Source organism: Scomber scombrus, chromosome 3 (assembly GCF_963691925.1).
Source record: "Scomber scombrus chromosome 3, fScoSco1.1, whole genome shotgun sequence".
NCBI lineage: Eukaryota > Metazoa > Chordata > Actinopteri > Scombriformes > Scombridae > Scomber > Scomber scombrus.
Genome location: NC_084972.1, coordinates 1,909,246 through 1,932,920, shown reverse-complemented (window position 1 = coordinate 1,932,920; position 23,675 = coordinate 1,909,246). Strand labels below are relative to the sequence as shown.

The window sequence follows — 23,675 nt, the reverse complement described above, 5'->3', positions numbered from 1 at the left end:
CAATACTAGAAAGACATTTTATGATGTTTTGGTGACCTGCCAGGACACATTTTTTATGCCAATTGACAAGATTAAAGTCTTAAAATCTTTCAATGGGCCATCATGTACAATGGAAGAACTCAACATCAAGTATCCCAATCCCATAATGGTTGATTGTAAAGAGATTCCATTTTAAATCACATCAACACATCAAGTCCCTTAAGCATGTTTCATTTCACACATTCCTGCCAAATCCAAAGATGAACAGTACTGTTTCCTCTCAGACTATGATCCAATCTTTATAAAACTGTAGGTTAAAGGTTGGAGACGGAACAAAAGTTTTTTGCATGTGCGTCAAACTGATTCAGGTTTTTAACATGTTTGTCTGGGATTTCATCCAGGGACAGTAAGCCTATGGTTATATGTCATTTTAAGTGGGGTTATGACATACATTTATCCCAAGACGCCTTCTAATATCAGCCACAGTAAGCAGATTATTCCACTATGGCCTCTCAATATCTAAATATATGTCAAGACTCACAATTTAACATGTAGAGTGACAGCAGACAGGCCCATATGTGGACTAATGCTGATAATGTTAAACAAACAACAGCGTCTCAAGAAATGAATCATAATCTGAGACATATTAAGAAGTGCTAATACCCATGTTCTGACATAGATTTGTGGGTAGGGGGGCTTCTTGGAGCATAACATTTTTAATTGATATTTGACCCATTTCTCCAACCAGTCAAATGGGGGGGGGGGGGGGGGTGTCTTTATTTTTGCTTTAGAGCTGTTACTTTAAAAAAAAAATCAGATTAACTTCATGCCATTTAACTAACACAATCCTGACCAGCAATCCAATCATGGAATTGTTATATTACATTTTCTGTTGTTGTGAAAATGACTCTGAGGGCAGGTGGCATCATGATTAAACTTACATGAAAATCCCCTGCAGAGAGGTGGTGGTTGTGAAGTTGCTTTTATTTTCTGACCTGTGGCTACCTCAGGTCATGTCCATATTAAGAAGATACTTTTGAAAACATTTTGCACCCACAAAAAAATAGCTTATTTGAAAACCCTCTCCAGAGTGAGTACCATTAAGATGATAAAATGATACTTTCATGTTGTTGTTGTTGACAAGGAAAGATGGGCAGACAAACTTTTTAGTGTTGTTTAGACCTTTCTTTTTGAAAGAAGAAAGAAGAGAAAGAGAGCGTTATTCTGTAGACATAAAACAATGATGCAAAGAGGAGATTGGGATTAGTGTAGGGTATCGGAGTGTGTGACCAACTGTGGAGGTATCATACCTCTCAGCACTCTTGGGACACTGTATGCCAAGGTTGTGGAAAAAATACTCAAATTCCAGAGGATCAATGTGGATTCCATCCAGGTCAGGAACAGTAAACCTGCTCTTTGCCAACAAGGACAGTGGATACTGGTTATGGTTTACTCATCCAGTCTACATATAGGTTTCGTAGACCTCAGGAAGGCTTACCGTGTCCCTTGTATTAGTATCTTGTTGGGCGTGCAGTGGTCTGGAGTATGAAGTACCAGTGCTTGTACAGCTACTTAAGAGTGAGTGAGATCTTTGTCCATACTCTCAGAATGTCAGATTGTCAGTAGACATTTGGCATCATCTTGGGTTGTGCCTTGTTATGACCTCAGTGATTTTCATGGACAGAATCTGTAGGCGCATGGCAATCATGCATTTTGTAGAAAATGCTGTTCTTTTTGCTTCATCAGACTGTGATCTCCAGAGAGACCACACTTCTGAGTCAGTGTTCTGTGCCAGAAAACTGTGGATTTCTATGTTCTGGTTTGGGTGAGTTACAGTCCCAAATAAAGTAGTTAGAGTTCAAGTATCTTCAGGTCTTGTTCACAAGTCAGCCTTAGATAAAACGTGAGATCAACAGGATGGGTGATGTCACTTCAGCAGTTAAGTATGAGGATGTTGCACCAGACGGAGAGAGGAGGAAGCAGTGCCAAAATGCCTAGCACTTGATTTACTGGTTGATCTATACTCTGGGTTGAAGTTAATTCTAGCAGCTTGGAGTGAAATCTCTGTTCCTTCATGTTGAAAGAAGTCAGATTGAGACAGTCTGGCCATCTGATAAGGCTGCCCTCCTAGTTGTAAACCCTGTGGCAGACCCAAAATACCCTGAAGGGATTACATATCCCATCTGACCTGTGAATGCTTTGGGATCACCCAGTAAGAGCTGGAGGATGTGGCTAGGGACAATGTTGTACAGTCTACCATGCTTACCCTGATGCTACCACAACCAAGAACCACATAACTGGCTGGAAATGGAGGTTCAGATGGATGAATGGATGAAAAAAAAACTAAAAGAGTAACCAGCCATGCATACCTTTAACCCTACCTGATGATTGTTATGCCCAATTGTGTGGTTTTCATGAACTAGAGAATATATTCAGACAATGGGCAATTTACTGCATCTTGTCTCTAGTGTCAGTCATACTAGTTACTAGTGGCTTCGTTAGTGTTGCTTCCAGAAACTTTTATATGATGCATACATGATGTCAGATTCTTAAAGATTGTTTTTGTCCACGTGTTTTATTGAGTGGCAGAACACTGGACTCTCTTGGCCTTCATACAAGTGTGGTGAAAATGATGTGTGCGTGTGTGTGTGTGTGTGTGTGTGTGTGTGTGTGTGTGTGTGTGCGTGTGTGTGTGTGTGTGCGTGTGTGTTTGTGTGCGTGTGTGTGTGTGTGTATGTGTGTGTGTGTGTGTGTGTGTGTGTGTGTGTGTGTGTGTGTGCGCGTGCGTGTGTGCGAGTGTTAAGGGAAAACGAAGAAATTAATTTGGTTCCCTCTTCCCCTTCCTTCCCTAACCCTCTCTGGTTTAGTTCTTGAAAGAGTGGCTGAAGAGGCCTGGTTTTAAACAGATGTGCTTAAATGATACTAGGGGGGGGGGGGGGGGACTTAGCACGGTGCAGCCTGGGGATCATTGATTAAAAAAAGCCATGTCTTTAGCCTGAGCCAAATCCAGCCTTGCACTGATACACCATAACTTCATGACACACTACATGACACCCCCCCAACCCCCACCCTCACCGGTACCCAGCCCCAAGGCAACAAACATGCCAGCCAAGTTGGAGGCGGGGAAAGGGGGTCAGGAAGGAAGAGGAGGACAGAGATGGTGCTGTAGAGCTGGTGAGTCTCGGAGCCACCTCCCCCTTTCTCTCCCCCCCCCCCCAGGGGCTGGAGTTGCAGATACAGGGATTACACAGGTCAATTATACACTTAATCTGCCTTTGCCCAGAGGGGATTAGGAGTGCGGCTCATTGATTGATTTGAAGTATTTCCGTTGACCTTGGATAGTTATCAGATCCACAGGCGTGGCGAAATTGCACTTCTGTGTGACGAAAGTTAAAGCGCTTTTTTAATCGCTGCCTCTCCTCCCGTCTCGCTGTGCTTACCAACTGCTGGACGGCTGTGACGGAGCGCAGCAAGGGCAGGGGTCAGATTGAGCTGCAGATTGGGGGATTTAAGATTGTTGACGTTGCCGCCTCTGTACTTCTGTCACGGCGGGTGGGATTGTGGATGGGTGTGTGTGTGTGTGTGTGTGTGTGTGTGTGTGTGTGTAAAGAGGGGGGGGGGGGGGGTTGTAGTGGTTATAGAGAATGCCAGAAGTGTAGCGGGCGATGGGGCTGCAGTCATACCACTTGGCTGTCCGGGGACGCTTCACCACTTTGCCGGCTCCGGTCATGAACTGCCGTCCCAACAGCCATGCCAAGTGAACAATTTAATCAACACTGAGCTCAGGCAACACGCAAACTTAACTCCCTCTGCCTGACAGACGTCTTATTCTGCTCAAATGACTCGTTTATGAGAGGATTGAATAAAGAAGGCATCTTTGTTTGTTTGTCTTTTGTTTTTATTTAAAGTTCCATTATGGACATTAAGTCATTTATCACATTTTTGAATAATAGCTCTCACTGAGAACATGGAATTATAATTGATACAACTTAATATTCAGAAGGTCATGAGTAAAAATGTGAGAAAGTTGAAAATGTGTTCTGGGTTTCTAGGGGTTGGGTGATATGATTGAAATCAGAACGAGAATATTAATTATTTAATATTTGCTTTCTATCGATGTATATCTTGATTACAACCCAATAGCTTTAATAACAAGATAGCACGTGCAAAGCTGTTTAAATTAACCCCTTATGAATTTAATAACATTACATAACATCATTTTTTAACAGACCCCAGAATATACAAAAATTGAAATATTTCAACTTTCTACAAATGTTGTGCTGCCGATACACCTTTTTGTTGAGTGTTTGACTCATATTTATTAAAAAATTAAAAAAACGTTCAAAAATACAGTTTATTTATAATCATTCATTGAAAGCTTTATGCTCTCCAGTGTTATATAACATTGTACCATTACAATTACCATTATATTAAAAAAAATTCTATCAACAAAAAGCTTAAAAACAAAGAAATACAATCTCTCTGCTCTCTGAAAGCCTCATTAAAGATTAATCACCAATGTATTAATGACTGATGAGGTGTTCATGAATGATTTGTGGTTATGTTTATGTAGAGAAACTAATTATGAGGGGATATTGTTAAATTCCAGAATATGATCAATATGTGAGGATGAGGACATTCATTTGGACATCAGAATTTTGTGAAATGACCTAAAACATGATACTGATACTAATAATAAAAGATGAACCTATTATATCAACCAACATTGTTGCTACAATGTTTTTCTTCTGTAGGATTCACCCTTTCAATTAGCTTTTTCTAGCAAACAATGACCAGATGTTCTTAACCCTCCATCCACAACAATATGACTGCAGTACTGCATTGATGTCTTCTTGTTTTTCATGCCAGTCAGTAATCTCTTTTAGGTTGAAGTAAAGTAACTGTAAAAGGATTACACAAACCAATAGGGAGGAACGTAATGGCCATAGTTGTAGGTCACAATAATAAAAAAAGACCAGCCAAGCAGGATAGGTTAGATTGACTGTGTGACTGTTCAAAACATGTTCTGAAAAGGTTTCACTTCCGTTTAATGAAGACTGTAAGCAGCTTAGACTCCTTAATAATTACTGAGAGAGAGCATTTTGTTACCCCGCTTCGTTTCTTTGGGCTCTAAATCTTCTGTGAGCATTCCTGCCGCTGTGTTGCCAGGAGGAAACGGCTAAGGACACTAAGCCGTGATCATCCTGAGAGGAGGGAAATACAAGTTTAATGGAAACTTCTCCTTTGTCGGGTCCCGCTGGTGTATTGATGGGCTGGTGCGCTGAATTGATCGAGGACACACATGTCATCTCTCGGGTCTCTATCACCCTTTTTACGGCCCCCCTTCCATCCCTCTTTCTCTCCGCCTTGTTAAAAAGGGAGGTACGGTGGCATTTGTTTGATTAACTTGTCTCACAAAAGTGACAGCTGCTCACGGGCGTATGTGGATGAGTGGCCCAGCGCCGCTCCCTCTTTGTACATCTGTCAGAGTCGGAGCAGGGCAAGCGGGGTGAAAAGAGACAAATTGGACCCAAAAAGAAGGCCATTCACCTTCCCCAGACCCCCCTCTGGCGCTCCACCCCTCTGTCCCATTCAGGTGCTTGGCGGGACCCTCAAGTGCTTGCTGGCTTATTCCATTTTCGCTCCCCCTATAGAGTTCCCTGAGCCCACAAGTGTTTTAGCCCTCTTTTTCCTTCCCTCAATCCACCCCTAAGCGGCTCTTTGTAAGTAGAATGGCTCACTTTTCTCAGGGCCTGGAGCTGGCGGCTTTTTTTCTTTTTTTATTGTCCACCACAGAGCTTTTCTGTCGCTCATTGTGACAAGGTGAGCATGGAGCTGGCAGAATGGGGGCCTGGTGGTGCTGGTGCTGAGATTGGGGTTGGGGAGTTTGTGGGGTGGGGGGGGGGGTTCCTACCTACTGTGTGAGTTACTATGGTAATTGAGAGTTTTCATCAATGGGCCCTCTCTGCTGAGCTGGTGAGCAGGACTAGAATAGGCCAGCGGTGGGCTCTGAAAAGCAGAGCAGGTAGGATTAGACAAACCCATTGTCCAAAGTGCATAATGTCTTGCAGTCAGATTTAAAGCCCCCACCCCCACCAACCTTATCCTTATTTGTTTCATTGTCTGTGTGTGTGCATATATAGGTTGTGTGTGTATACCAGTATAAGCATGTGTGTTTGAAAGAAAAAGTAGTGTTGCTTTATGGCACTCAGCGGCCTTCCTTCTCCTTCACAAGGAAACCTGTCACTTGGCATTAGTGTTGCCGCACCAGCAATCATCATTCCATGCCTCCTGCTAATTGCAGACACAGCTGGGTCTCAGCAGGACATGCTGTCTGTCTCTCTCTCCCTCTCTCTCTCTCTCTCTCTCTCTCTCTCTCTCTCTCTCTCTCTCTCTCTCTCTCTCTCACTCACACACACACACACACACACACACACTTTCTCTCTCTCTTACACATACACACACACACACGCACACACACACACAAACACAGACATACATGGCCTTAGGCAATGTCCACACTTTTTCATTTCGGACCAGCATTTTAAAATGAAAATGATCTCCGTCCACATGAGTGTTTAGAACCATTTCAGAAATGATCTCCGTCCATACTAACATGACATGAAGCACACATGATATTACCATTCACGTACACTGGGCAAAAGCATGCCATTGTAAACAGATGCAGATTGTGTACTCTGCGCTCGGTTGCTAAGTTGCAATAAATACAACAGAGGCAAAAAGTAAGAGCATAGATTCCTTTGCTCGGACCGACAACGAGGTGGAACTGTTACAGAAAGTAACACATACATTGTGACTGATAAAAACCAAATTAGGAAGTGAACATGGTTGTCTGTGTCATTGTTTTCAAAAGTCCTTTTTCCACCCTTCCAGACTAAAACGCAATCCTGGAGTTTTCAAATTAAAATGGGGTCGGCAGCATTTTCAAAAGTCTCTGTTTCAGGGGTTTGAAAATGTTGCAGTAGTGTGGACGCGTAAAAGTTATGTGTGAGCTGTGTCTCAGGAGGTAGTGCAGGTCGTCCACCTATAGGAAGATTGGTAGTTTGATTCCTAGCTCCTCCAGTCCACATGTATGCGCCAACAGTGAATGAATGTTTGTAAATGTTAGTCTCCTCCTGATGTGCAGGTTGGTACCCTGTGTGGTAGCTCCTGTCATCAGTGCATGAATGTGTGTGAATGGGTGAATGTGACATGTAGTGTAAAAGTGCTTTGAGAAAAGCACTATATAAGTACAGTTTATTTACCATTTAAAACAGAAACATATTAGTATGGATGTAGCATTAGTGTAGCAGTGACCATGGAAAAGGGTATTCTAATCAATAGCCATTACCTTTGAATATCTATTTGTATTAAACAGTAATTCAACTGCCAGTGAGACCATGAATGTATTTTTAATGTGGGATTTAAATTCATGTGAACTCATTGGTGGGACTGGCACAATCAAACTGTTGCCTTTACATAGTTTCTGTTCTGATTTCATCAAAGGTCACAGTACAGTAGTGCAATCAGTGTTAGCCTGGGTTAGCAGGTAGCATTCATAGCAGTCAAATCACTGTTTACACTATTTCATTGAAACACTAAATAAGTGGTCACACAGGGAGACAGAGGAAACAGAGCATAGCTTTACCCTGCTGAGACCAAGCAGAGAAACCAGCCATGTTTGTCAAAACACTCCCCATGCCATTTCAATACTTCAGCTGAGACTCAGACAGTACTGAGGCATTTCATGATTTGAAGAGTGAACAGAAGAACAGGTGTTCACATTTTGGCTATCGTCATCATTTAGGATGTGGCCTAAATCTTAGCTGATTCATTCATTCACACTGCCAGTACGCTTCAAGCAGACATGTTTGTCTGATGGCTGAATGTCTCCTACACCTTTCTAATGTCAGAATTGGAAACACTGTAACTTTCTGAGACGGACAATCTGACAGTCACACCTGTTCTACTCCGTGATTGGTCAGCTATGCAGAGGTGAGAAAGTAAGCAGTGTATGAACTTCTCTATCTAGCACTGCCTTACATTTGTTACACACTTATTTGTATCACTTTTAGGATGTACAAAATGTCTTAAAATGTCACCGTTATCCACATATTTAAAGAGGATTCTGTCTCTACGACTCTCTTCCAATGTGGTCAGACAGCATGTGGTATGAACTAGCTCTTCTCTAGCAAGCTCTAAGGATTAGTGAGTCCACTGTAGATCCAAAGTCATTAGCATACTAATAGTGCATTATCCACTGCTACTTTCTGAGTGTGGAATGTAATTTGGTTGAATACACAATCAGGGAATGAACAACCTGCGCTTCCTCCTTTACATTTATCAACATGTGAGGACTTCACATTCACTTAACTCCTAACTGTTATCTTCATCAAACTTTAACCCTCAACAAAGCCAGAAACATAATCCTTATTAAAAATGCACTGAACATGAATCCTTAATTCAGATTAACATTTAAAAATAAGCAAAAAGTCACCATGTGTTCTCGTTATAGGAACTATTTTTGAAACAAAAACACTGTACATTGTAAGATGATTATGCACACTTTTATTTACAACTTCTAACTTTTACCTAATCAAATAAGCGACATTCTCCAATGTTGTCTTAATGTTATAAAATGCACAACAAAACTAACATTTTCATTTAAATCAGTTAGTACTTTAAAATATGACCAAACATTCAATGCCAACTATCAGATCTTGACACTCTTTAATACTCCCCTGACATAATCCAGTCAGTACTAAACAAGTGTTAAGGTTCCTTCCCTACTAGACACACACACACACACATACACACACACACACACACACACACACACACACAGGAGCAGAGGCAGAAAGAGGCAGAGTCCCAGGTTGCTTGTAATCCCTGTGTACCTCCTGTGGTGAGGCCCCTCCTCAACTCCAACATTCCTGGCTCTCAGCAGCACAAAAGCTCCTGAGCGGCCTCACAAAAGAGGGCCTCTGACCTAACAAATCGGTTGGCTTTTTTGGGATTTTGCTTGCTTGTGTGTGTGTGTGTGTGTGTGTGTGTGTGTGTGTGTGTGTGTGTACAGATGCATGTCGTTTTAGCCCCTTTCACTCACATGCTCTTTATTTCACAAACAATCTGAGCTTTGTACATGTTTATATGTGATATATAATTGTGAACTTTAAAACCACACAGCTTTACATGTATATGTGACTATATGACACCAGCAATGCTGCAAGTTCAATGGGTTACGTATGACTGTGCAGTTTGAGATGTTAAAATGATCAAAGTAAGAGTGAGAGCTTGATGTTCTTATGGAGACTGGTGGGTGTATGTTTGATTCATTTCTCTTTGTGATGTGAAGAAATAATTGATCCTCAGCATCCTCAGAGTTGTTTAGCCAAATGAATGATGTGCTTTTGTGATATTTACTGAAAGTGGAAAGTGTTTACTAAAAGTTTCCAGTTATGTTTAAATGGCAGGACTCATGGAAGTTACACACATACAATATATTTCACAAATACAATGTGTGCTTATGTATTCACCCATTTGCTAAGAAACTGATGTACAGTTTTGGCCCAAACATAAAAATGCCTAGAATTTAAAAAGTACCTTCTTTAGTTTTACATATGATATTATCTAACTGTTAATTGTGTGTCAGTTAATATTAAATACATTGTCAATTTACAACACTGCTGCCAATTTCAGTTTAAAAACGGCAGAATAGTGAGTGAAAAGCAGCCAATCAAAATGTCACTATTTAAGTCCAATGTTAATATACAATTTCAAAACTCTTCAGGAACTTTTCCATGAAACCATTTTAGAAACTTAGGAACCTTGCCTGAAATTCAATTTAATTCAGTTTACTTTATCTGACCGGGATAATCTACTGAGTCCAATCATCCAAATCAAACCATCAATCAATCAATCTTTATTTATATAGCGCCAAATCATAACAAAAGTCATCTCAAATCACTTTACGCATAGAGCAGGTCTAATCTCAACATTCCCACATGAGCAGCACTTGGTGACAGCATCAAGGAAAAACTCCCTTTTAACGGAAAGAAACCTCAGACAGAACCAGGCTCTAAGTGGACGGCAATCTGCCCTGACCAGTAGGGGTTGAGAGGGAGAGGGAGAGAGAAAGGAAAAGGGAGATAAAGAGAAGAGGGAGAAAGGAGAAATAAAGAGGAGGAAGAGAGGGAGGAGAGAACAAGAAAACCAGAGCAACCAGAGTCTAATCTAACAGGTTGTTTCCACCACATGAACTTCTTCAGGTGACCTTAAGAGGGACCTCTGGAACTTTACAAGCATATCAAGCAGAGGAACTAGTAACTACATTTAAAATATGTAGTTTGTTATATTTTCTTTTACAACAGATACTGTTCCAGTGCTTGGGAAAACTACTTTCTGATGATTTGTGATGGTTCTAGAACTATAGGAGTGCCATGGTATTATTATACTGTAACTACCAGGATTGTACATTTCTTGATGTGTATTAAATACATGTAAATATATCATTAGTAATAAGTTATGTTGACTGCTTCTTGAGTAGTTTAAAAAATAAGCAGGAGAAACAGAGTGTGTCTGAATGAGTTGAAAGCATGAGCTAACAAGAACAAGAGAGGAAGCTATCAGATGAAGGAGAGAGCAAAATGAGACAACATAGAAATACAACTTCAATAACTAACAGTTCTATCATGGTCGTGTTCTAAAGCAGAAAATGATATCTTAGTGTTACACCACAGGACAGAAAGAACATTTAACTTCTTAATGTGTAAAAACTAGGCTTCAGATGTACATTTTAAAATTATTTTAAATTCTCATCTTCAAAACACGAATGTGAAAGTGTCTTTTAATCCTGGTGTACAGTAGTTTGGGTTTAGTTTCATGAAGCTGTCAAGTCTGGGAATAATAGGTCAAAAGTAGACATTAGTATAATGTATGCATCTACTCACATCTAGGCCACAGCAACATTTGATTTTTCTTTTCTTTTTTTTTTTTTTAAAGAAAAGGTACATTTATCTCTTGTGATGCACATTTCTTCTCTCAGAGTGGAGTGTGAGTTATCTGCTGGCACTTTGCAGCTCTGCAAAAACTTGAAGACACATGAGTGTTGTCTGCCCTACACATCTAAAGAGGCTGGTGCCATTTCATTACACTACACAGCAAATATATGCAAAAGGGTCACGAAAGAGGTGAGTAGGTGGAGGGGGAGAAAAAGAGGTGTGCCATTTCTTGCAACAAATCCTGCTGGTGGCAGCCCCCCCCCCCCCCCCCCCCCCCGCCAAGCGTCATGTGAAGACTCGGGTGTGAACCCTGGCTTCAAGGCGAGGTTTGTATGTGTGTGTGTGTTGCAGTGGGTGGGGGTTTTGGGTGGGATGGTTTGGTTGGTGTCAGATGGGGGCAGGAGGTCGCTCTGTCTCCCAGCTCCTTTGCTCAAAGGGGGATGGACCAGCAGATGTGTGTGTGCATGTGTGGTGTTGTGTGTTGCGTGCATGTCGCCTGTGTGTGTGTGCATGTGTGGTGTTGTGTGTTGCGTGCATGTCGCCTGTGTATAGGTAGGGGTTCATCAGCCTGTCGTGAGGTGACAAAACACACGCAACGTACACACACAGATAACCCGGTTGAAGGAATGGAAGCCCTTCCTTCAGACGGAACTCGTTAGAATGTCACAGATTTGATCCCTGTCGGGTTATGGCATTATGTATTCAGAGCCATATTACGCTTGTTTTGGCTGTCAGCAAGTGCTAGCCCCCTGCTGATCCCCATGCAGCCTAAAAAAGAGAGCTCGGGTGAATTCGTCTGTTCTGATGATTTTCTTTTGTTAGTTCTTGCCAAAAGGAACAAAGCTAGAGGGGCCATCACTGTTCACTTGACAAGCCCGGCAAGCGTCAAAGTGGCTTTCAAGTTTATCATGTGGACGCCAAAACATCTTAATCCTGCCGCGGAGAACTGTCATCTTGTTTGGGTGTCTTGAAGTGAAACTGTGACTTTTACATGTGGCTTTTTAAAGTAGACGTAGGTGGTTTGGAGAGCTCAGATAGTTGTGTGTCAGAGAGGGTGAAGATCGCTCCAGAAATGGTGTAAGGAGACTGGAAGGGAAGAGTGATGAAGTCAGTGCAGAAGAAACAACAACAGCAGATGAAAATAAGAAACCTGGTGAACTTGTGAAATAGCCATGTAAAAACTACATGTTAAAGTGAAAAATGTACACTGTGGAAAGTAGTACCACCATTACACTGACAACAGACTGGATGCATGACTTCACTGTGCTGCGTATCACTCCGCCCAATCAAAACTACTGTAAACACTATGGACAAACTACATAGAAAGAAGTAGTTCCCAATTTAAATAACAATATAAAGAATATATTTATCAGGGAAGCCTTCAGAGCAGGGCTGAAGCACCACATAAGCTGTAGTCTACAGTGTAAGGCCTGCAGCTGGGAAAATGAACAGCTGTGTACCTGATTATGCATCCAATGTCAAGCACACAACCCATCTGCATGGAAGGATCTCTGTGATTACCTCCAAGAAGATTACTCTCTAAGATAACTTGAGAATAATGCTATCCACTAGGACAAAGGTATATAGTATGTAGTTAAATGGACTGTACTTATATAGCGCTTTTCTAGTCGTAATGACCACTCAAAGTTATTTTACACTACATGTCACATTCACCCATTCACCCATTCACACACTGATGACAGGAGCTATCACACAGGGTACCAACCTGGTCATCAGGAGGAAACTAACCATTCATACACCGTTGGCGCAGCAACAGGGTTCAGTATCTTGCCCAAGGACACATTGACATGTGGACTGCAGGAGGCAGGAGGCAGGAATCGAACCACCTTTCTTTCAACTGGTGGACGACCGCTCTACCTCTTGGGCCACAGCCGCCATCAGTTAGTTAAGCTACTTCTGTAAACCAGCGTTTATGTTAAACTGCAGGTAACCATAGCAACTACACTCAAAGGATGTGGCTGGTGATGTTCTATATTTTTCTTATTTTGCAGTGGACTCTGGTCAAATTAGTTTGTTCACAAACAGCTCCAAACATTAAGTAGTCCTGTGTAAAACAGAAACCATGACTATTGGCGCTTTTCCACTATACAGTTCCAGCACTACTCGGCTCGACTCGGTACGGTACCAGGAACGACCTTTTCCAATACAAAAAAGTACCTACTCAACGTGGGCGGGGTCGTCATAGCACGGCTCTGCGAAACTGCCGTGACTTCGTTATATACAAAACACATAAACAATGGAGGACATTGAGGCAGTGGTGTACTTGCTGCTGTATGAGGCTTTCTTTCACACACAAAGCAAGAAAATTGAGCTGTATGGCTGTAACTATTGCTGTAACGCTGTTGCCGGTATTTAAAAATGCCGGGTTTGATTCTTGTGTGGGACGGCTCATGACTCTTCCAGTGACTCTCTGACCAATCAGTGGCCTGCAGTCTGTTGACGTCACATTCAGTATCGGCTCGGCTCGCTTGGAACCTCACCAGAGCAGGTACTAAAAAAGTACCAGGTACCAGGTGCTATCCCTAGTGGAAACGCAAAAAAAAACCGAGTCGAGTCGAGTAGTGCTGGAACTGTGTAGTGGAAAAGCGCCATTTTTGTGGAAATGCTGTTCTGTTTATAGCTTCACTAGCTTGTTGTGCTACAGAACACAACGTCCTGACTTTGTACTAGAAGATGAATTGATTGTTAGGTTTAGCACTGCATGTGACATTTGTTGACAATAAGCTCAATATAAAAAAATTGCTAGCTTCAGCCTTTAATTACCTTCATACAGCATGACTCACTAATACAACTAATCAAGGGATGAATGACTGTAAGTATGGCTGACACTGCATCCTTTCATCATACAGTCAGGTACAGACAGGTTGTAATCTTGCAATCATGATAGGCTTGTAAGTAATGAGTCACATGGGTCACTATGAAAAGTAACACACATGTTCTGTTGCTTAGTTTGGAGGAGACAAGTTGACTTGTGACTGTCCACTTTTAATTACCAGCTTACACAAAGTCAAGTCAGGCATTCTATCTGATGGCATTGATGAATCTCTTTTACAGGAAAAGGTCTTATCACAATGAAGTTTATAAGAATGCAACTAACTAACTAACATCCATCAGGAAATATGGAACATAACTTTACTCAGCAGTATGTTGTGATATTGGCAAGGATGGAACATGTCTTATTTTTGATTCAATGTTATATATTTGCCCCAAAAAAGTACTTCAGAATCTCTACAGCACACCACACCATCTATCTTTAGGTTGAGTTTAACAAACTGTCTTGTTTTATTTCTCAAATTCACTTTCAGAAGTCTTTGTGTACTGTTCTCCTGGAGAGTATTTCTACCAATCATGCAGATATCTTCACCTTCATTCTAATTCAAACAGGCATTCAAATTGCAGACATTAAGTGTGTACAAGATGTCCCTGACAGACTTCCAAAATGCCACTCATGGCAGCAAGTAGACTTGTGACATAACTGTCAAACCTCTTTTTGATATAAAACGAAGAGGAGTAAAAAAGCAGAACAGGACACAAAATGGCTGCTGTTAAAAATGGCTGCAGATGGGAGCTGTGTGGCACAGTGTAAGTCTAAAAAGAAAGGAGAGCGAAGGAAGGGGTGGATGATGGAAAGAGGGAGAGCAGCCAGTCAGTGGATCCGTCACTCCAGGCCTGGCCTCTCGGCAGGGGGTTGTGCTCGGGGCGAGATCACAGGCCTGCTGCCACGCTGAAGCCTTCACAGGCACACAGTGACAGATAGGAAGCTGCTGGCACCAGGTCGCTTCACTGATTCACCCCAGCACTGCCTCAGCACAGCCATCTTCTCTGTCACCCATCTTCCTCTAACTGAGCCTGACCTGCTCTCTTCCTCTTCTTCCTCCTCAGTAAAAAAAATCCAAATGATTTCATTGCACTCCCATGGTTGTTGTTGCAGATACACAAAATAATACTCTGATAAGGTACAATGTCAAAGGTGTTATACAAGCTCATCTCTAGCATTGCATAACTTCCAGTACTTTAGTGTGTCTTTTAGTCTAGGATTTAAAATAGTTCCAAATGTGAATTTACATTAATAATGTGCAAGGCTACAGCATACGTTTGTTATCATTTGTCAGGGTACCTACCTATAGTCAACATCTTATTTAATGAATATCTGAATCGTCACCACAGTCTGTAAGGTCACTGTAACAACAATAGTATCCTCTCACTGCCCCACATAGGTGGGTGAACACAACACAAGTGTTCTTCAATTTAATGCCACATGTGATTGGTCCACTGCCTCAGATCAGAGCTTTCAAAATGCATTTGTGTAAAAATGAAATCATTTAGATGTGGAGGAGTGGTGGTATTTGATGCAATGCAATGCTTCTATTAACATGATGGGTATCAAATGAAGTACTCAGTTGGTATCAGTATCACTTTAAAAGGTACTTGGATTGGTACTGGTATCGGATTTTTTTAAAGCGATACCCAGTCCTAGTGAACACAATACTTTCTTTTACCACTCTTTTCTTAAGAAGCCTGAAAAGCTAGACGTAATCTTTGCTGCGAGAGCAGCAGAGACACACACACACACACACACACACACACACACACACACACACACACACACACACACACACACACACACACACACACACACACACACACACACACACACACACACTGTATTAGATGGATAGCTGGGTGAATGGGCACACTTCATCTTAAAAATGTATTTTTTAGATGAGGATTTCAATATAGAACGTGGAGCACAAAGTAGAACACTGATCATATTGTGTTTTTTATTTAGTGAATATAGACACCTGTGCAAATCTGGTAGTATTGTAAAAAAAAAAAAAAAAAACATGCTTATTGTGGTCGAGTAACTGTTCAGTAAATATTCAGTAATAAGCTGAATATGCCTTTAACTTTGTACTTTGTCAAGTTTGATGGGCAATAAAGCTTTTATTCAATCCTTCTGATAAACTGTTTCAAGGATAAAATCTTGCACAACTTTGAAATTACCCAGTGGCATCTCATCTTCCCTAAATACACACAGACACACACACACACACACACACACACACACACACACACACACACACACACACACACACGCGCTACTGTACTACCCCCTTCCTCTTCATTTCTCCTCCCATTCTTCTTCCAAACCCCCATCCACTTCACTGTGACCCTGACTGTTGAAAGTCAGTCGGCTTCTATTAGTATCAGCCCGCGCTCATCATTATCCATCAATTAGACTGGCAACAGCCAGGGCCCACAGAGAAACATCTGCAGCCTTTCGGCTCCATTTCTGCATGGCTGCCGTGCTCTGAGCTCACTGTGCCTCAGAGGTCGCTGTGGAGAGAGCTGCTCTAAATACAGCCATGGCACAATTTCAAGGTTGAAGTCTGTAACACCTGTGTAAATGATAGCAAACAGGACTGGAGCTGGCCCTGGAACATCTACTGTACAAGTGCTGACTGAATGTCTGTTGCATTGCAAAGTATTCTGAGTCTATTCTTAGTTCTTTGTAGTTTATAGGATTGTTATTCTTTCATTGTATATTTGCTTTTCAATGAAAAATTAATTTTCTTTTAATTTTTTATTATTGCATACATTATTGTTTACTGTATAACGTATTTGGAGATTGTTTTATTGTATATTATTTTATTTTTTATCGCTTTTCAAGAATACGGTTGTGTCCCCTGTTTCCCCCTAGCGTCAATAAAGTTACGCTAAAGGTTATAAAGTTGAAGAAACAAATAATAAAACACAGCTGTCACAATGAAGTAGTTAATATTAGCTTAAACGTCAACTTGATATTGTCTACTTATACATGAACTAAACATCCAAAGTTCTCAAGTTCTGAAAAATGCAATAAATGCCTGGGCAAACATTTATCTTTACCTAGTTATTAATGTTAATGATTTATTATACAGCAAACATTACCAGACTTTTTGACACAGGCTACAAACACTAACATTATTTAAATTTAAATTGTTGGCTTGATATGTAAAATAGGGACATTTCTCAAAGCCTGTCCATGATGCTAACTGTCTTTAAACCTCACCCTGTGAACCACAACATCAGTAGGCCTGTCTCAATGGAAAATGATTGTGAGTGATTAGATTCTTTTGGTAGATATCTTTGTCCAAAGTGACTCAACATCCAACCTCCATGAGAAGAAAGTGCTATGTCATCAAACATTTCAAGTGCTCTTATAAAAAAGGAAGGTCGCTGTCCTGTGCTTTATATTGTTGCACTTCTTTAATCACCACTTCTTATGTTATGATGGTACTTTTCAGTTCATGTCACTTAACATCTGCACCTTCTACTTGTTTGGCTTGCTGAGGCTTGGTAGCTGATAGTGTGAGTGTTTCTGGAAAACTTTGTTTCATTTTACTGACAATGGTCTAGAATATGTCCCTGTGCTAGAATATACGTATGAATATGAGTTTTTACTTTTCACAGTTTTGTGGTTGACAGTAGCCACATCAGATTGGTTCATCTGGTTTCCCTTCAATAGACTGGATGATTACAATACAATTGTAACATGAATTATTGTGTGTGTGTGTGTGTGTGTGTGTGTGTGTGTGTGTGTGTGTGTGTGTGTGTGTGTGTGTGTGTGTGTGTGTGTGTGTGTGTGTGTGTGTGTGTGTGTGTGTGTGTATTATGTGTTTCACCTTCCTTTTAGTTTAGTACAATTTTTTTTATATATATATATATAGTTATACTTTTTCTTATAAGTACTTTTTAAACTTTAACTTATGGCACCAATAAGGATTTCTTTCAGTGTTGTTGTACCTGCACAATGACAATAAACACTATTCTATTCTAAATATTAAATATCAATGTCAATAAGAAGGAAGTCCTAGTTTTCCTTGGCTTCTGGGATAAAATGCCCACACATTTTAAAACCCTCAAGAGACTTGTGTTCATCATTAAAAGAGACTGCAACAGTCAAAGCTTGGAACATACTACTAAACTGACACCTAAAAGATTTGTTTCATGGCCTTTGACAAGTGCCCATAGGTCTGTCACCACAGGGTAGTCTTAGAACATGTTGATGTGTGCCGAGAGCATCATAAGCTTTCCTCTTTATTAGGATCCCCATTAACTGATGCCTCATTGGTTGCCGGATCTTCCTGGGGTCCACACTTAAATAGATCCTAAGCCGATGGGACTATCTGATGAGGCCCCTCATGACAAGAGTAGAAACTGTTTTCCTAGGCTTGGGTCCCAGGCAAAAATGTATGTTTGGGCATTTCTGAACTGCAGCAAAACAAGCAGCATTGTAGAGAAGTGCTCACTCTGTGCTGTGTGTCATTTTCAAATGGTTTGATGAGGCTACGCAGCCGACACAACACGAACGTCTTCAGACTAGAGATGTCTTTCTGAAAGGATTTACTTATTAGTCCCTCTGGTCTCTCCCTCAGTGATCCAGGAAACTCAGTGTCATAATGATACACTGTAGGGATGACATCACATGCTTTTCCTGCCAAACACCCCATGAGCAGAATTGATGGACTACAGACATTCATTTTGCTGGTTGCATTTACTTATGAATCAGTGTTGAAATGTTGCCGTTTGATGTGTGTATTCTCATGTTCATTTTGTCAGTTATTGTTTTATTTGTTCTTAGTCATGTGTCAAATGTCCTTGTTAGTTTTTATTATATTTATTCAGTCTCATCCTGTTTTTTTATCAAGTTTAGATGTCTAAAAGCCGGGTCGTTTTAGTATTATCTTACTCAAAGAAAACAAACTACTTTTGTATAGTTTTATTCGATGAAAACTGTTGACTTTAAATTGAACATGTCAGTCAATCTGGTCCAACCAAAAACACAAGATTTCACATAAGATTTGATATTTTTATCTGATGAAATTCAGGTTGAAGTTTGAATTTTTAAAAAAAAAATGTATTTATATCTGGGACCTTATACAAAATACATTCATCTCAAAAAAGAGAAAATATGTTTTGCACTGGATTTAGTTACCAGGTAATTTCCATCTGCTGTCCCTATTCAGAATGCAGTTTTGCAGAAAGTGTCTGATGGTATCAATTTAATGAATACATCCAGACCAGGAACATGATTTGATTTGCATATTTATTTTAAACCAACACGATTCAACAACTGGGTTTCCCATTAAAGTATTAAACTGTGGCAGAAACACACACACACACACACACACACACACACACACACACACACACACACACACACACACACACACACACACACACACACACACACCGTTCTAAAAATCTTCTTAACTTATGCAACCCACCCCCAACTGTATAACCAACACTTGTATTTGCTACCTGTATTTACAAAAAAAAAAAGTTTTTATTTTTTTGGTTTTTCCTTCAGCAATATTTTTCCAATATTATATCTGAAAGAAAAGGTTGTTGACGAACATATTTAGTCATAGTTTTCATTAATGACATAACCATTAGTGTGTTCAGAAGTTGCACTTCATGGAATTACAGATGATGATCTGTGTGTTTGTTTGTTTGTTTGTTTGTTACAGCAATGGTACACCAGCACTATGAATCTTCTAGGAACATGGCTCACTGACCGTATGGACCTGCAGCTTCATGTCTATCAGCTGAAGATTCTCATCAGGGTCGTCAAGGTCAGGACAACTGCTTTTTATTCCTTATCCATATTCTGGAGAAAGGGTGAGAGGGTTTCAGAATATTTCACTGCTCCTATACACGTACATTGATATTTCTTACTGTTATAAATGTATATCTTTTCACAAACTGTGGTATTTTTGACAGTGAGTTAAGCCTTTTAGTAGTGAGTAGCAGCAATATACTAATGTTTCTATATCTCACATCTCATAATGCTAGACCCTCTTGCAACAAGACCAATTCCAGCTTTAACCTTAAATGAAACAGGAGACTTGACCTATTTTAGCTGGATGGGATTCAGTGAGTGACGCAAAGCAGATGATGATATCAAAGAATGACAATGACACAGTTGGAATCACAACAGGTCACCCCAATTCATTGTTACACATATTTTGTTGATTAATCATTCCATATTGTCAATACAGATTGCTGTTAATCATGTACCATATGTGTAGTATGAGGACACAAAGCTGAAAACCACATGGCTTCAAAGCACAATGATCCGTCTGACCTAAAACTGATTCTATTGAACTTGTCAGAAGCTAGGAGCAGCACAGTGGATCACTGGTTAACTGTTTTGCCTCAAAGCAAAAGGGTCGCTTATAAGGTTCAAATCTGAGCCTCAGTTTCTATATTGTGTTGAGTTTGCTTGTTCTTTTTAGTCCCCCAGAATGCATGTTAAGGTCACATAGAGCATATCATGGGTCAGTGAGGACTGTGCAATTCTCAATGCAGCTGAAATAAGCCTTCTCATTCTTGGGAACACATTCATCAGATCCCTCACCATCTCTTGTATCCCTGAGTCAGACTGTACCTGTCTCTGTGAGGTTGGGGGCATGGCTTTGTAATGATGCTGTAGAGAATTTGTCTAATCTTGGGATTCAGCTGACCATTCATGTTACTTGCCTTTACTTACCCTTTTGGACCCGTTTTTAGTGATCACGTTCTGAGATCACAGCAGTTATTTTGACTATAAGTCAATGTCCTGCCTAATATTAGGACTACTTGAAAAAGGGTGACCCTTATTCATTTGAATGGGGGCAGTCCATCTGTGCAGGTGGGGTGTCAACACAAAGGGCCTCAGCAGAACAGTGGACATTCCTGGTGGAATCAATCCTCATTCCATCATCACAACAGGACAGTTGTTGTCCTGATAAATATCCACAGTTCATGACTCTCCAGGAACCAGAAAAACATGTCCTCACAACTAAGTCCCTTATGTTGTTTTAACTCAGAGTTGTTTTCCATCTGAATGCCAGCAACTGATATCATAACCAATGGAACCCTGAAGCTAGAATCTATCTCACAATAGTTGTAAGGTGATTTCTTGAATTTGTTTGACAACAGATTCTGATTCTTTTTTTTTAAAATTTCTTCATTCATCTTTTAGAAAAAGTACCGTGACTTCCGCCTTCAAGGGGTATTGGACTCCACATTAAACAGTAAGATGTATGAAACCGTGAGAAATCGACTGACCTTGGAAGAAGCCACAGCCTCAGTGAGGGAAGGAGGGATGCAAGGCATTTCCATGAGGGATAGCGATGAAGAGGACAACGGTAACTAGATCAAAAGGCCTCAAAACTACAAGAATGTCAAATCGTTTGAAGGGGGTGAGCGGTATACTGCCTGAGAACCCATGCAGCCTTTCCGTTAGGTCAACTGGCTGGACATTCAACTCATTCCCTCCATTTCTTGCTTTGTTAGTTTTTGTTCCTGTAATACAGTAGTTCCACGTTTCTGTCACGATTAAAACATGGAGAAAATGCATTTTGTGTGTAGAAACACAAGACATAAATCTGTCCTATCAATTCTTTTCATTTTAAAATTTCCCATGTAGCCTTTTCGAGCTTTAATTCTTCAAAATTGAAATTCATAACAGCCAAGTACTAAATGGACAGAACCTTAAATCTATCACACACTGATTGACTTCCCCTGGAATGTGAGGAAATGACTTTTCAGAATATCTAAAAGAGGCCAAAATGTGACAGGAGTGTTTGAGACAGGCACAAATGTGACCCTGACCGCTTACCATACAAAGCCACCTTATAAATACAATAAAGAAACGTAGGTGATTGCATCTAATGTTATTGAAGACATAAACTATATAATGTTGTAACTTCATGTTGTGCAACCCAAACTGTCTCCAGTCCTTGCTGTTGCTTGTCGCTAAGATTTCTCTTTCACATTTTGAAAAGTACATACAGTATAGAGCACTCTCTTTACTTTAGGCATTTCTGCTGGAAAACAACACAGTCATTCAGACCACTAGACTGTGGTTGCAAGTGAAATAGTGAAACTTTTTAAGCCTGCCACCAAATGCAAATACATGATCAACTATTGAAGTCATATTGCTTTTTAGAATTGGAACTAGAATTAATGGTTACGCGTTGCTTTCAGATCAAACTGATGAGTCCAAAACAGTTAAAACTAAAACATTCATAAGATATTTTTTTCCCCGAATGACCCTGAAATGTTCTCAAGCAATATGAATGACCATTTTCTTCCCAAGTCTATGAACAAGGCTATGATTGTGTCTGTGATGAGATAAAAAAAAAAAAAAAAAAAAAAAGAAGTGCAGTGAGTGCAGCTACTGTATGTTGTAAAGTTGCATTATTGTAAAGTGTGTGAAAATGGTCCCATATTACTTTCTTTGTGATGGGTCGGCATCATTTCTCATCCATAAAAAAATCATTTGCTGATATGATGTGATGTCACAGTAATGGTTTTGTTTGTTCTCTGCCACCTTTTCAAATCACACCTGATGTTTTTTTCCCCAAAAAGGTCAGAACAAATCACACAGTGAAGTAAATCCAATAGTTGATATGTGCAAAAAATTGAGTCATTTTAGTAACAGTGACAAAAGCTACAACAAAACGTATGTACTTAACCAAACTTAATCATTCAGCCTTCAAACATCTCAAAGGAGTATTCTGTTGCTACTTTGAGAAATGGCTCGTCCTCTTACCTGATGTTATATCAGGAGATCATTATCAATTTCATCTCTGTGTTTCCAGATGTTCTCACAACATGTGTGTTAAACCTGTTGGTTTCCCTGTGAACCAAAAACATTACTTTTGAATTAACCAAATACAGTCTGAATAGGTCTAGGAGTTAGCATGTATGGAACATAAATGGCAAATGGGGTAGCAGTCCCCTCCTGGAGGCTAAACCATGCTAGTGGGGTTAGCTAGGCTTAGGGTGTGTCATCACTTTGGTCAACACAAATCAGAAGCTAGAGGTTTGGAAGAGCCTCCTGCATCATGGTTTCCCAGCAAATAACAGCAACACTGGTGGATCACATGAAACCTGTTCGCCAATATTTTGGGTATGTGTCTGGAAACACATGAAACAATCTGAGGCGTCACCAAATTCTGTCTATTACAGAATAAGTGTGGCGGGTGTTGTATTTTGGTTGAAATATCAACTCAGCTTAGTCTACTTCCACGGTTCAAATAGAGCCCACAGTCTTCGTGTAATGAACCTGAATATGACAATAACTTCAAAGTGACATCATTTTACATGAATATATATGTGTGTTCTTTTAACGTGGAGATTATTTGTATGAGTTATTAAATGCATGCAAAATTAAAGTGAAGGCACAAATGTATCAAAAAGGAAAAATGTGTAAAATATGTATTGAAAATGGTTTGTGCAGTGAATTAGCAAAAGAGGATGTTGAATCACAGAGGATGGGAGATGTCTCTTTAATCTATCACTTCCAGCCTGTAACTATACATTTGACTTGACTACCACCTCGTGTGAATGTCACAAGTTAGATTAGAGAGTGAATGCTGCATTCATCCTTTACAAAGAAAGTGATACTGTGTCACTGATTTGAGAATCAGTGTGGAACTGCCTACAGATAAAACTATCAGTGACAACACAAGTTGCGTCTTACTGTTGGAATAAACACTAACTGCCTGTGGTCTCACTTCTTCAAATGTCACTACTTTGATTTCCACCTCTGCCAGCTGCTCCTTTCTTTAGTTTGGTTAATAGACAAGAGCAACGCAATACACATATACTGTAGTTTGGTTTTTATCACACTGATATGTT

At 40.3% G+C, this 23,675-nt stretch overlaps 1 protein-coding gene across 1 annotated transcript in view; it reads left to right on the top strand.

Moving 5' to 3' along the window:
- The window catches only part of cadpsa (Ca2+-dependent activator protein for secretion a), a 191,930-nt gene extending 170,747 nt beyond the window's left edge, over positions 1 to 21,183 (top strand). Inside the window, 2 exon segments of the mRNA XM_062416079.1 lie at positions 19,514 to 19,618; positions 21,010 to 21,183. Coding sequence (XP_062272063.1) covers positions 19,514 to 19,618; positions 21,010 to 21,183 — 279 coding nt within the window.
- The last annotated feature ends 2,492 nt before the right edge of the window (positions 21,184 to 23,675 follow it).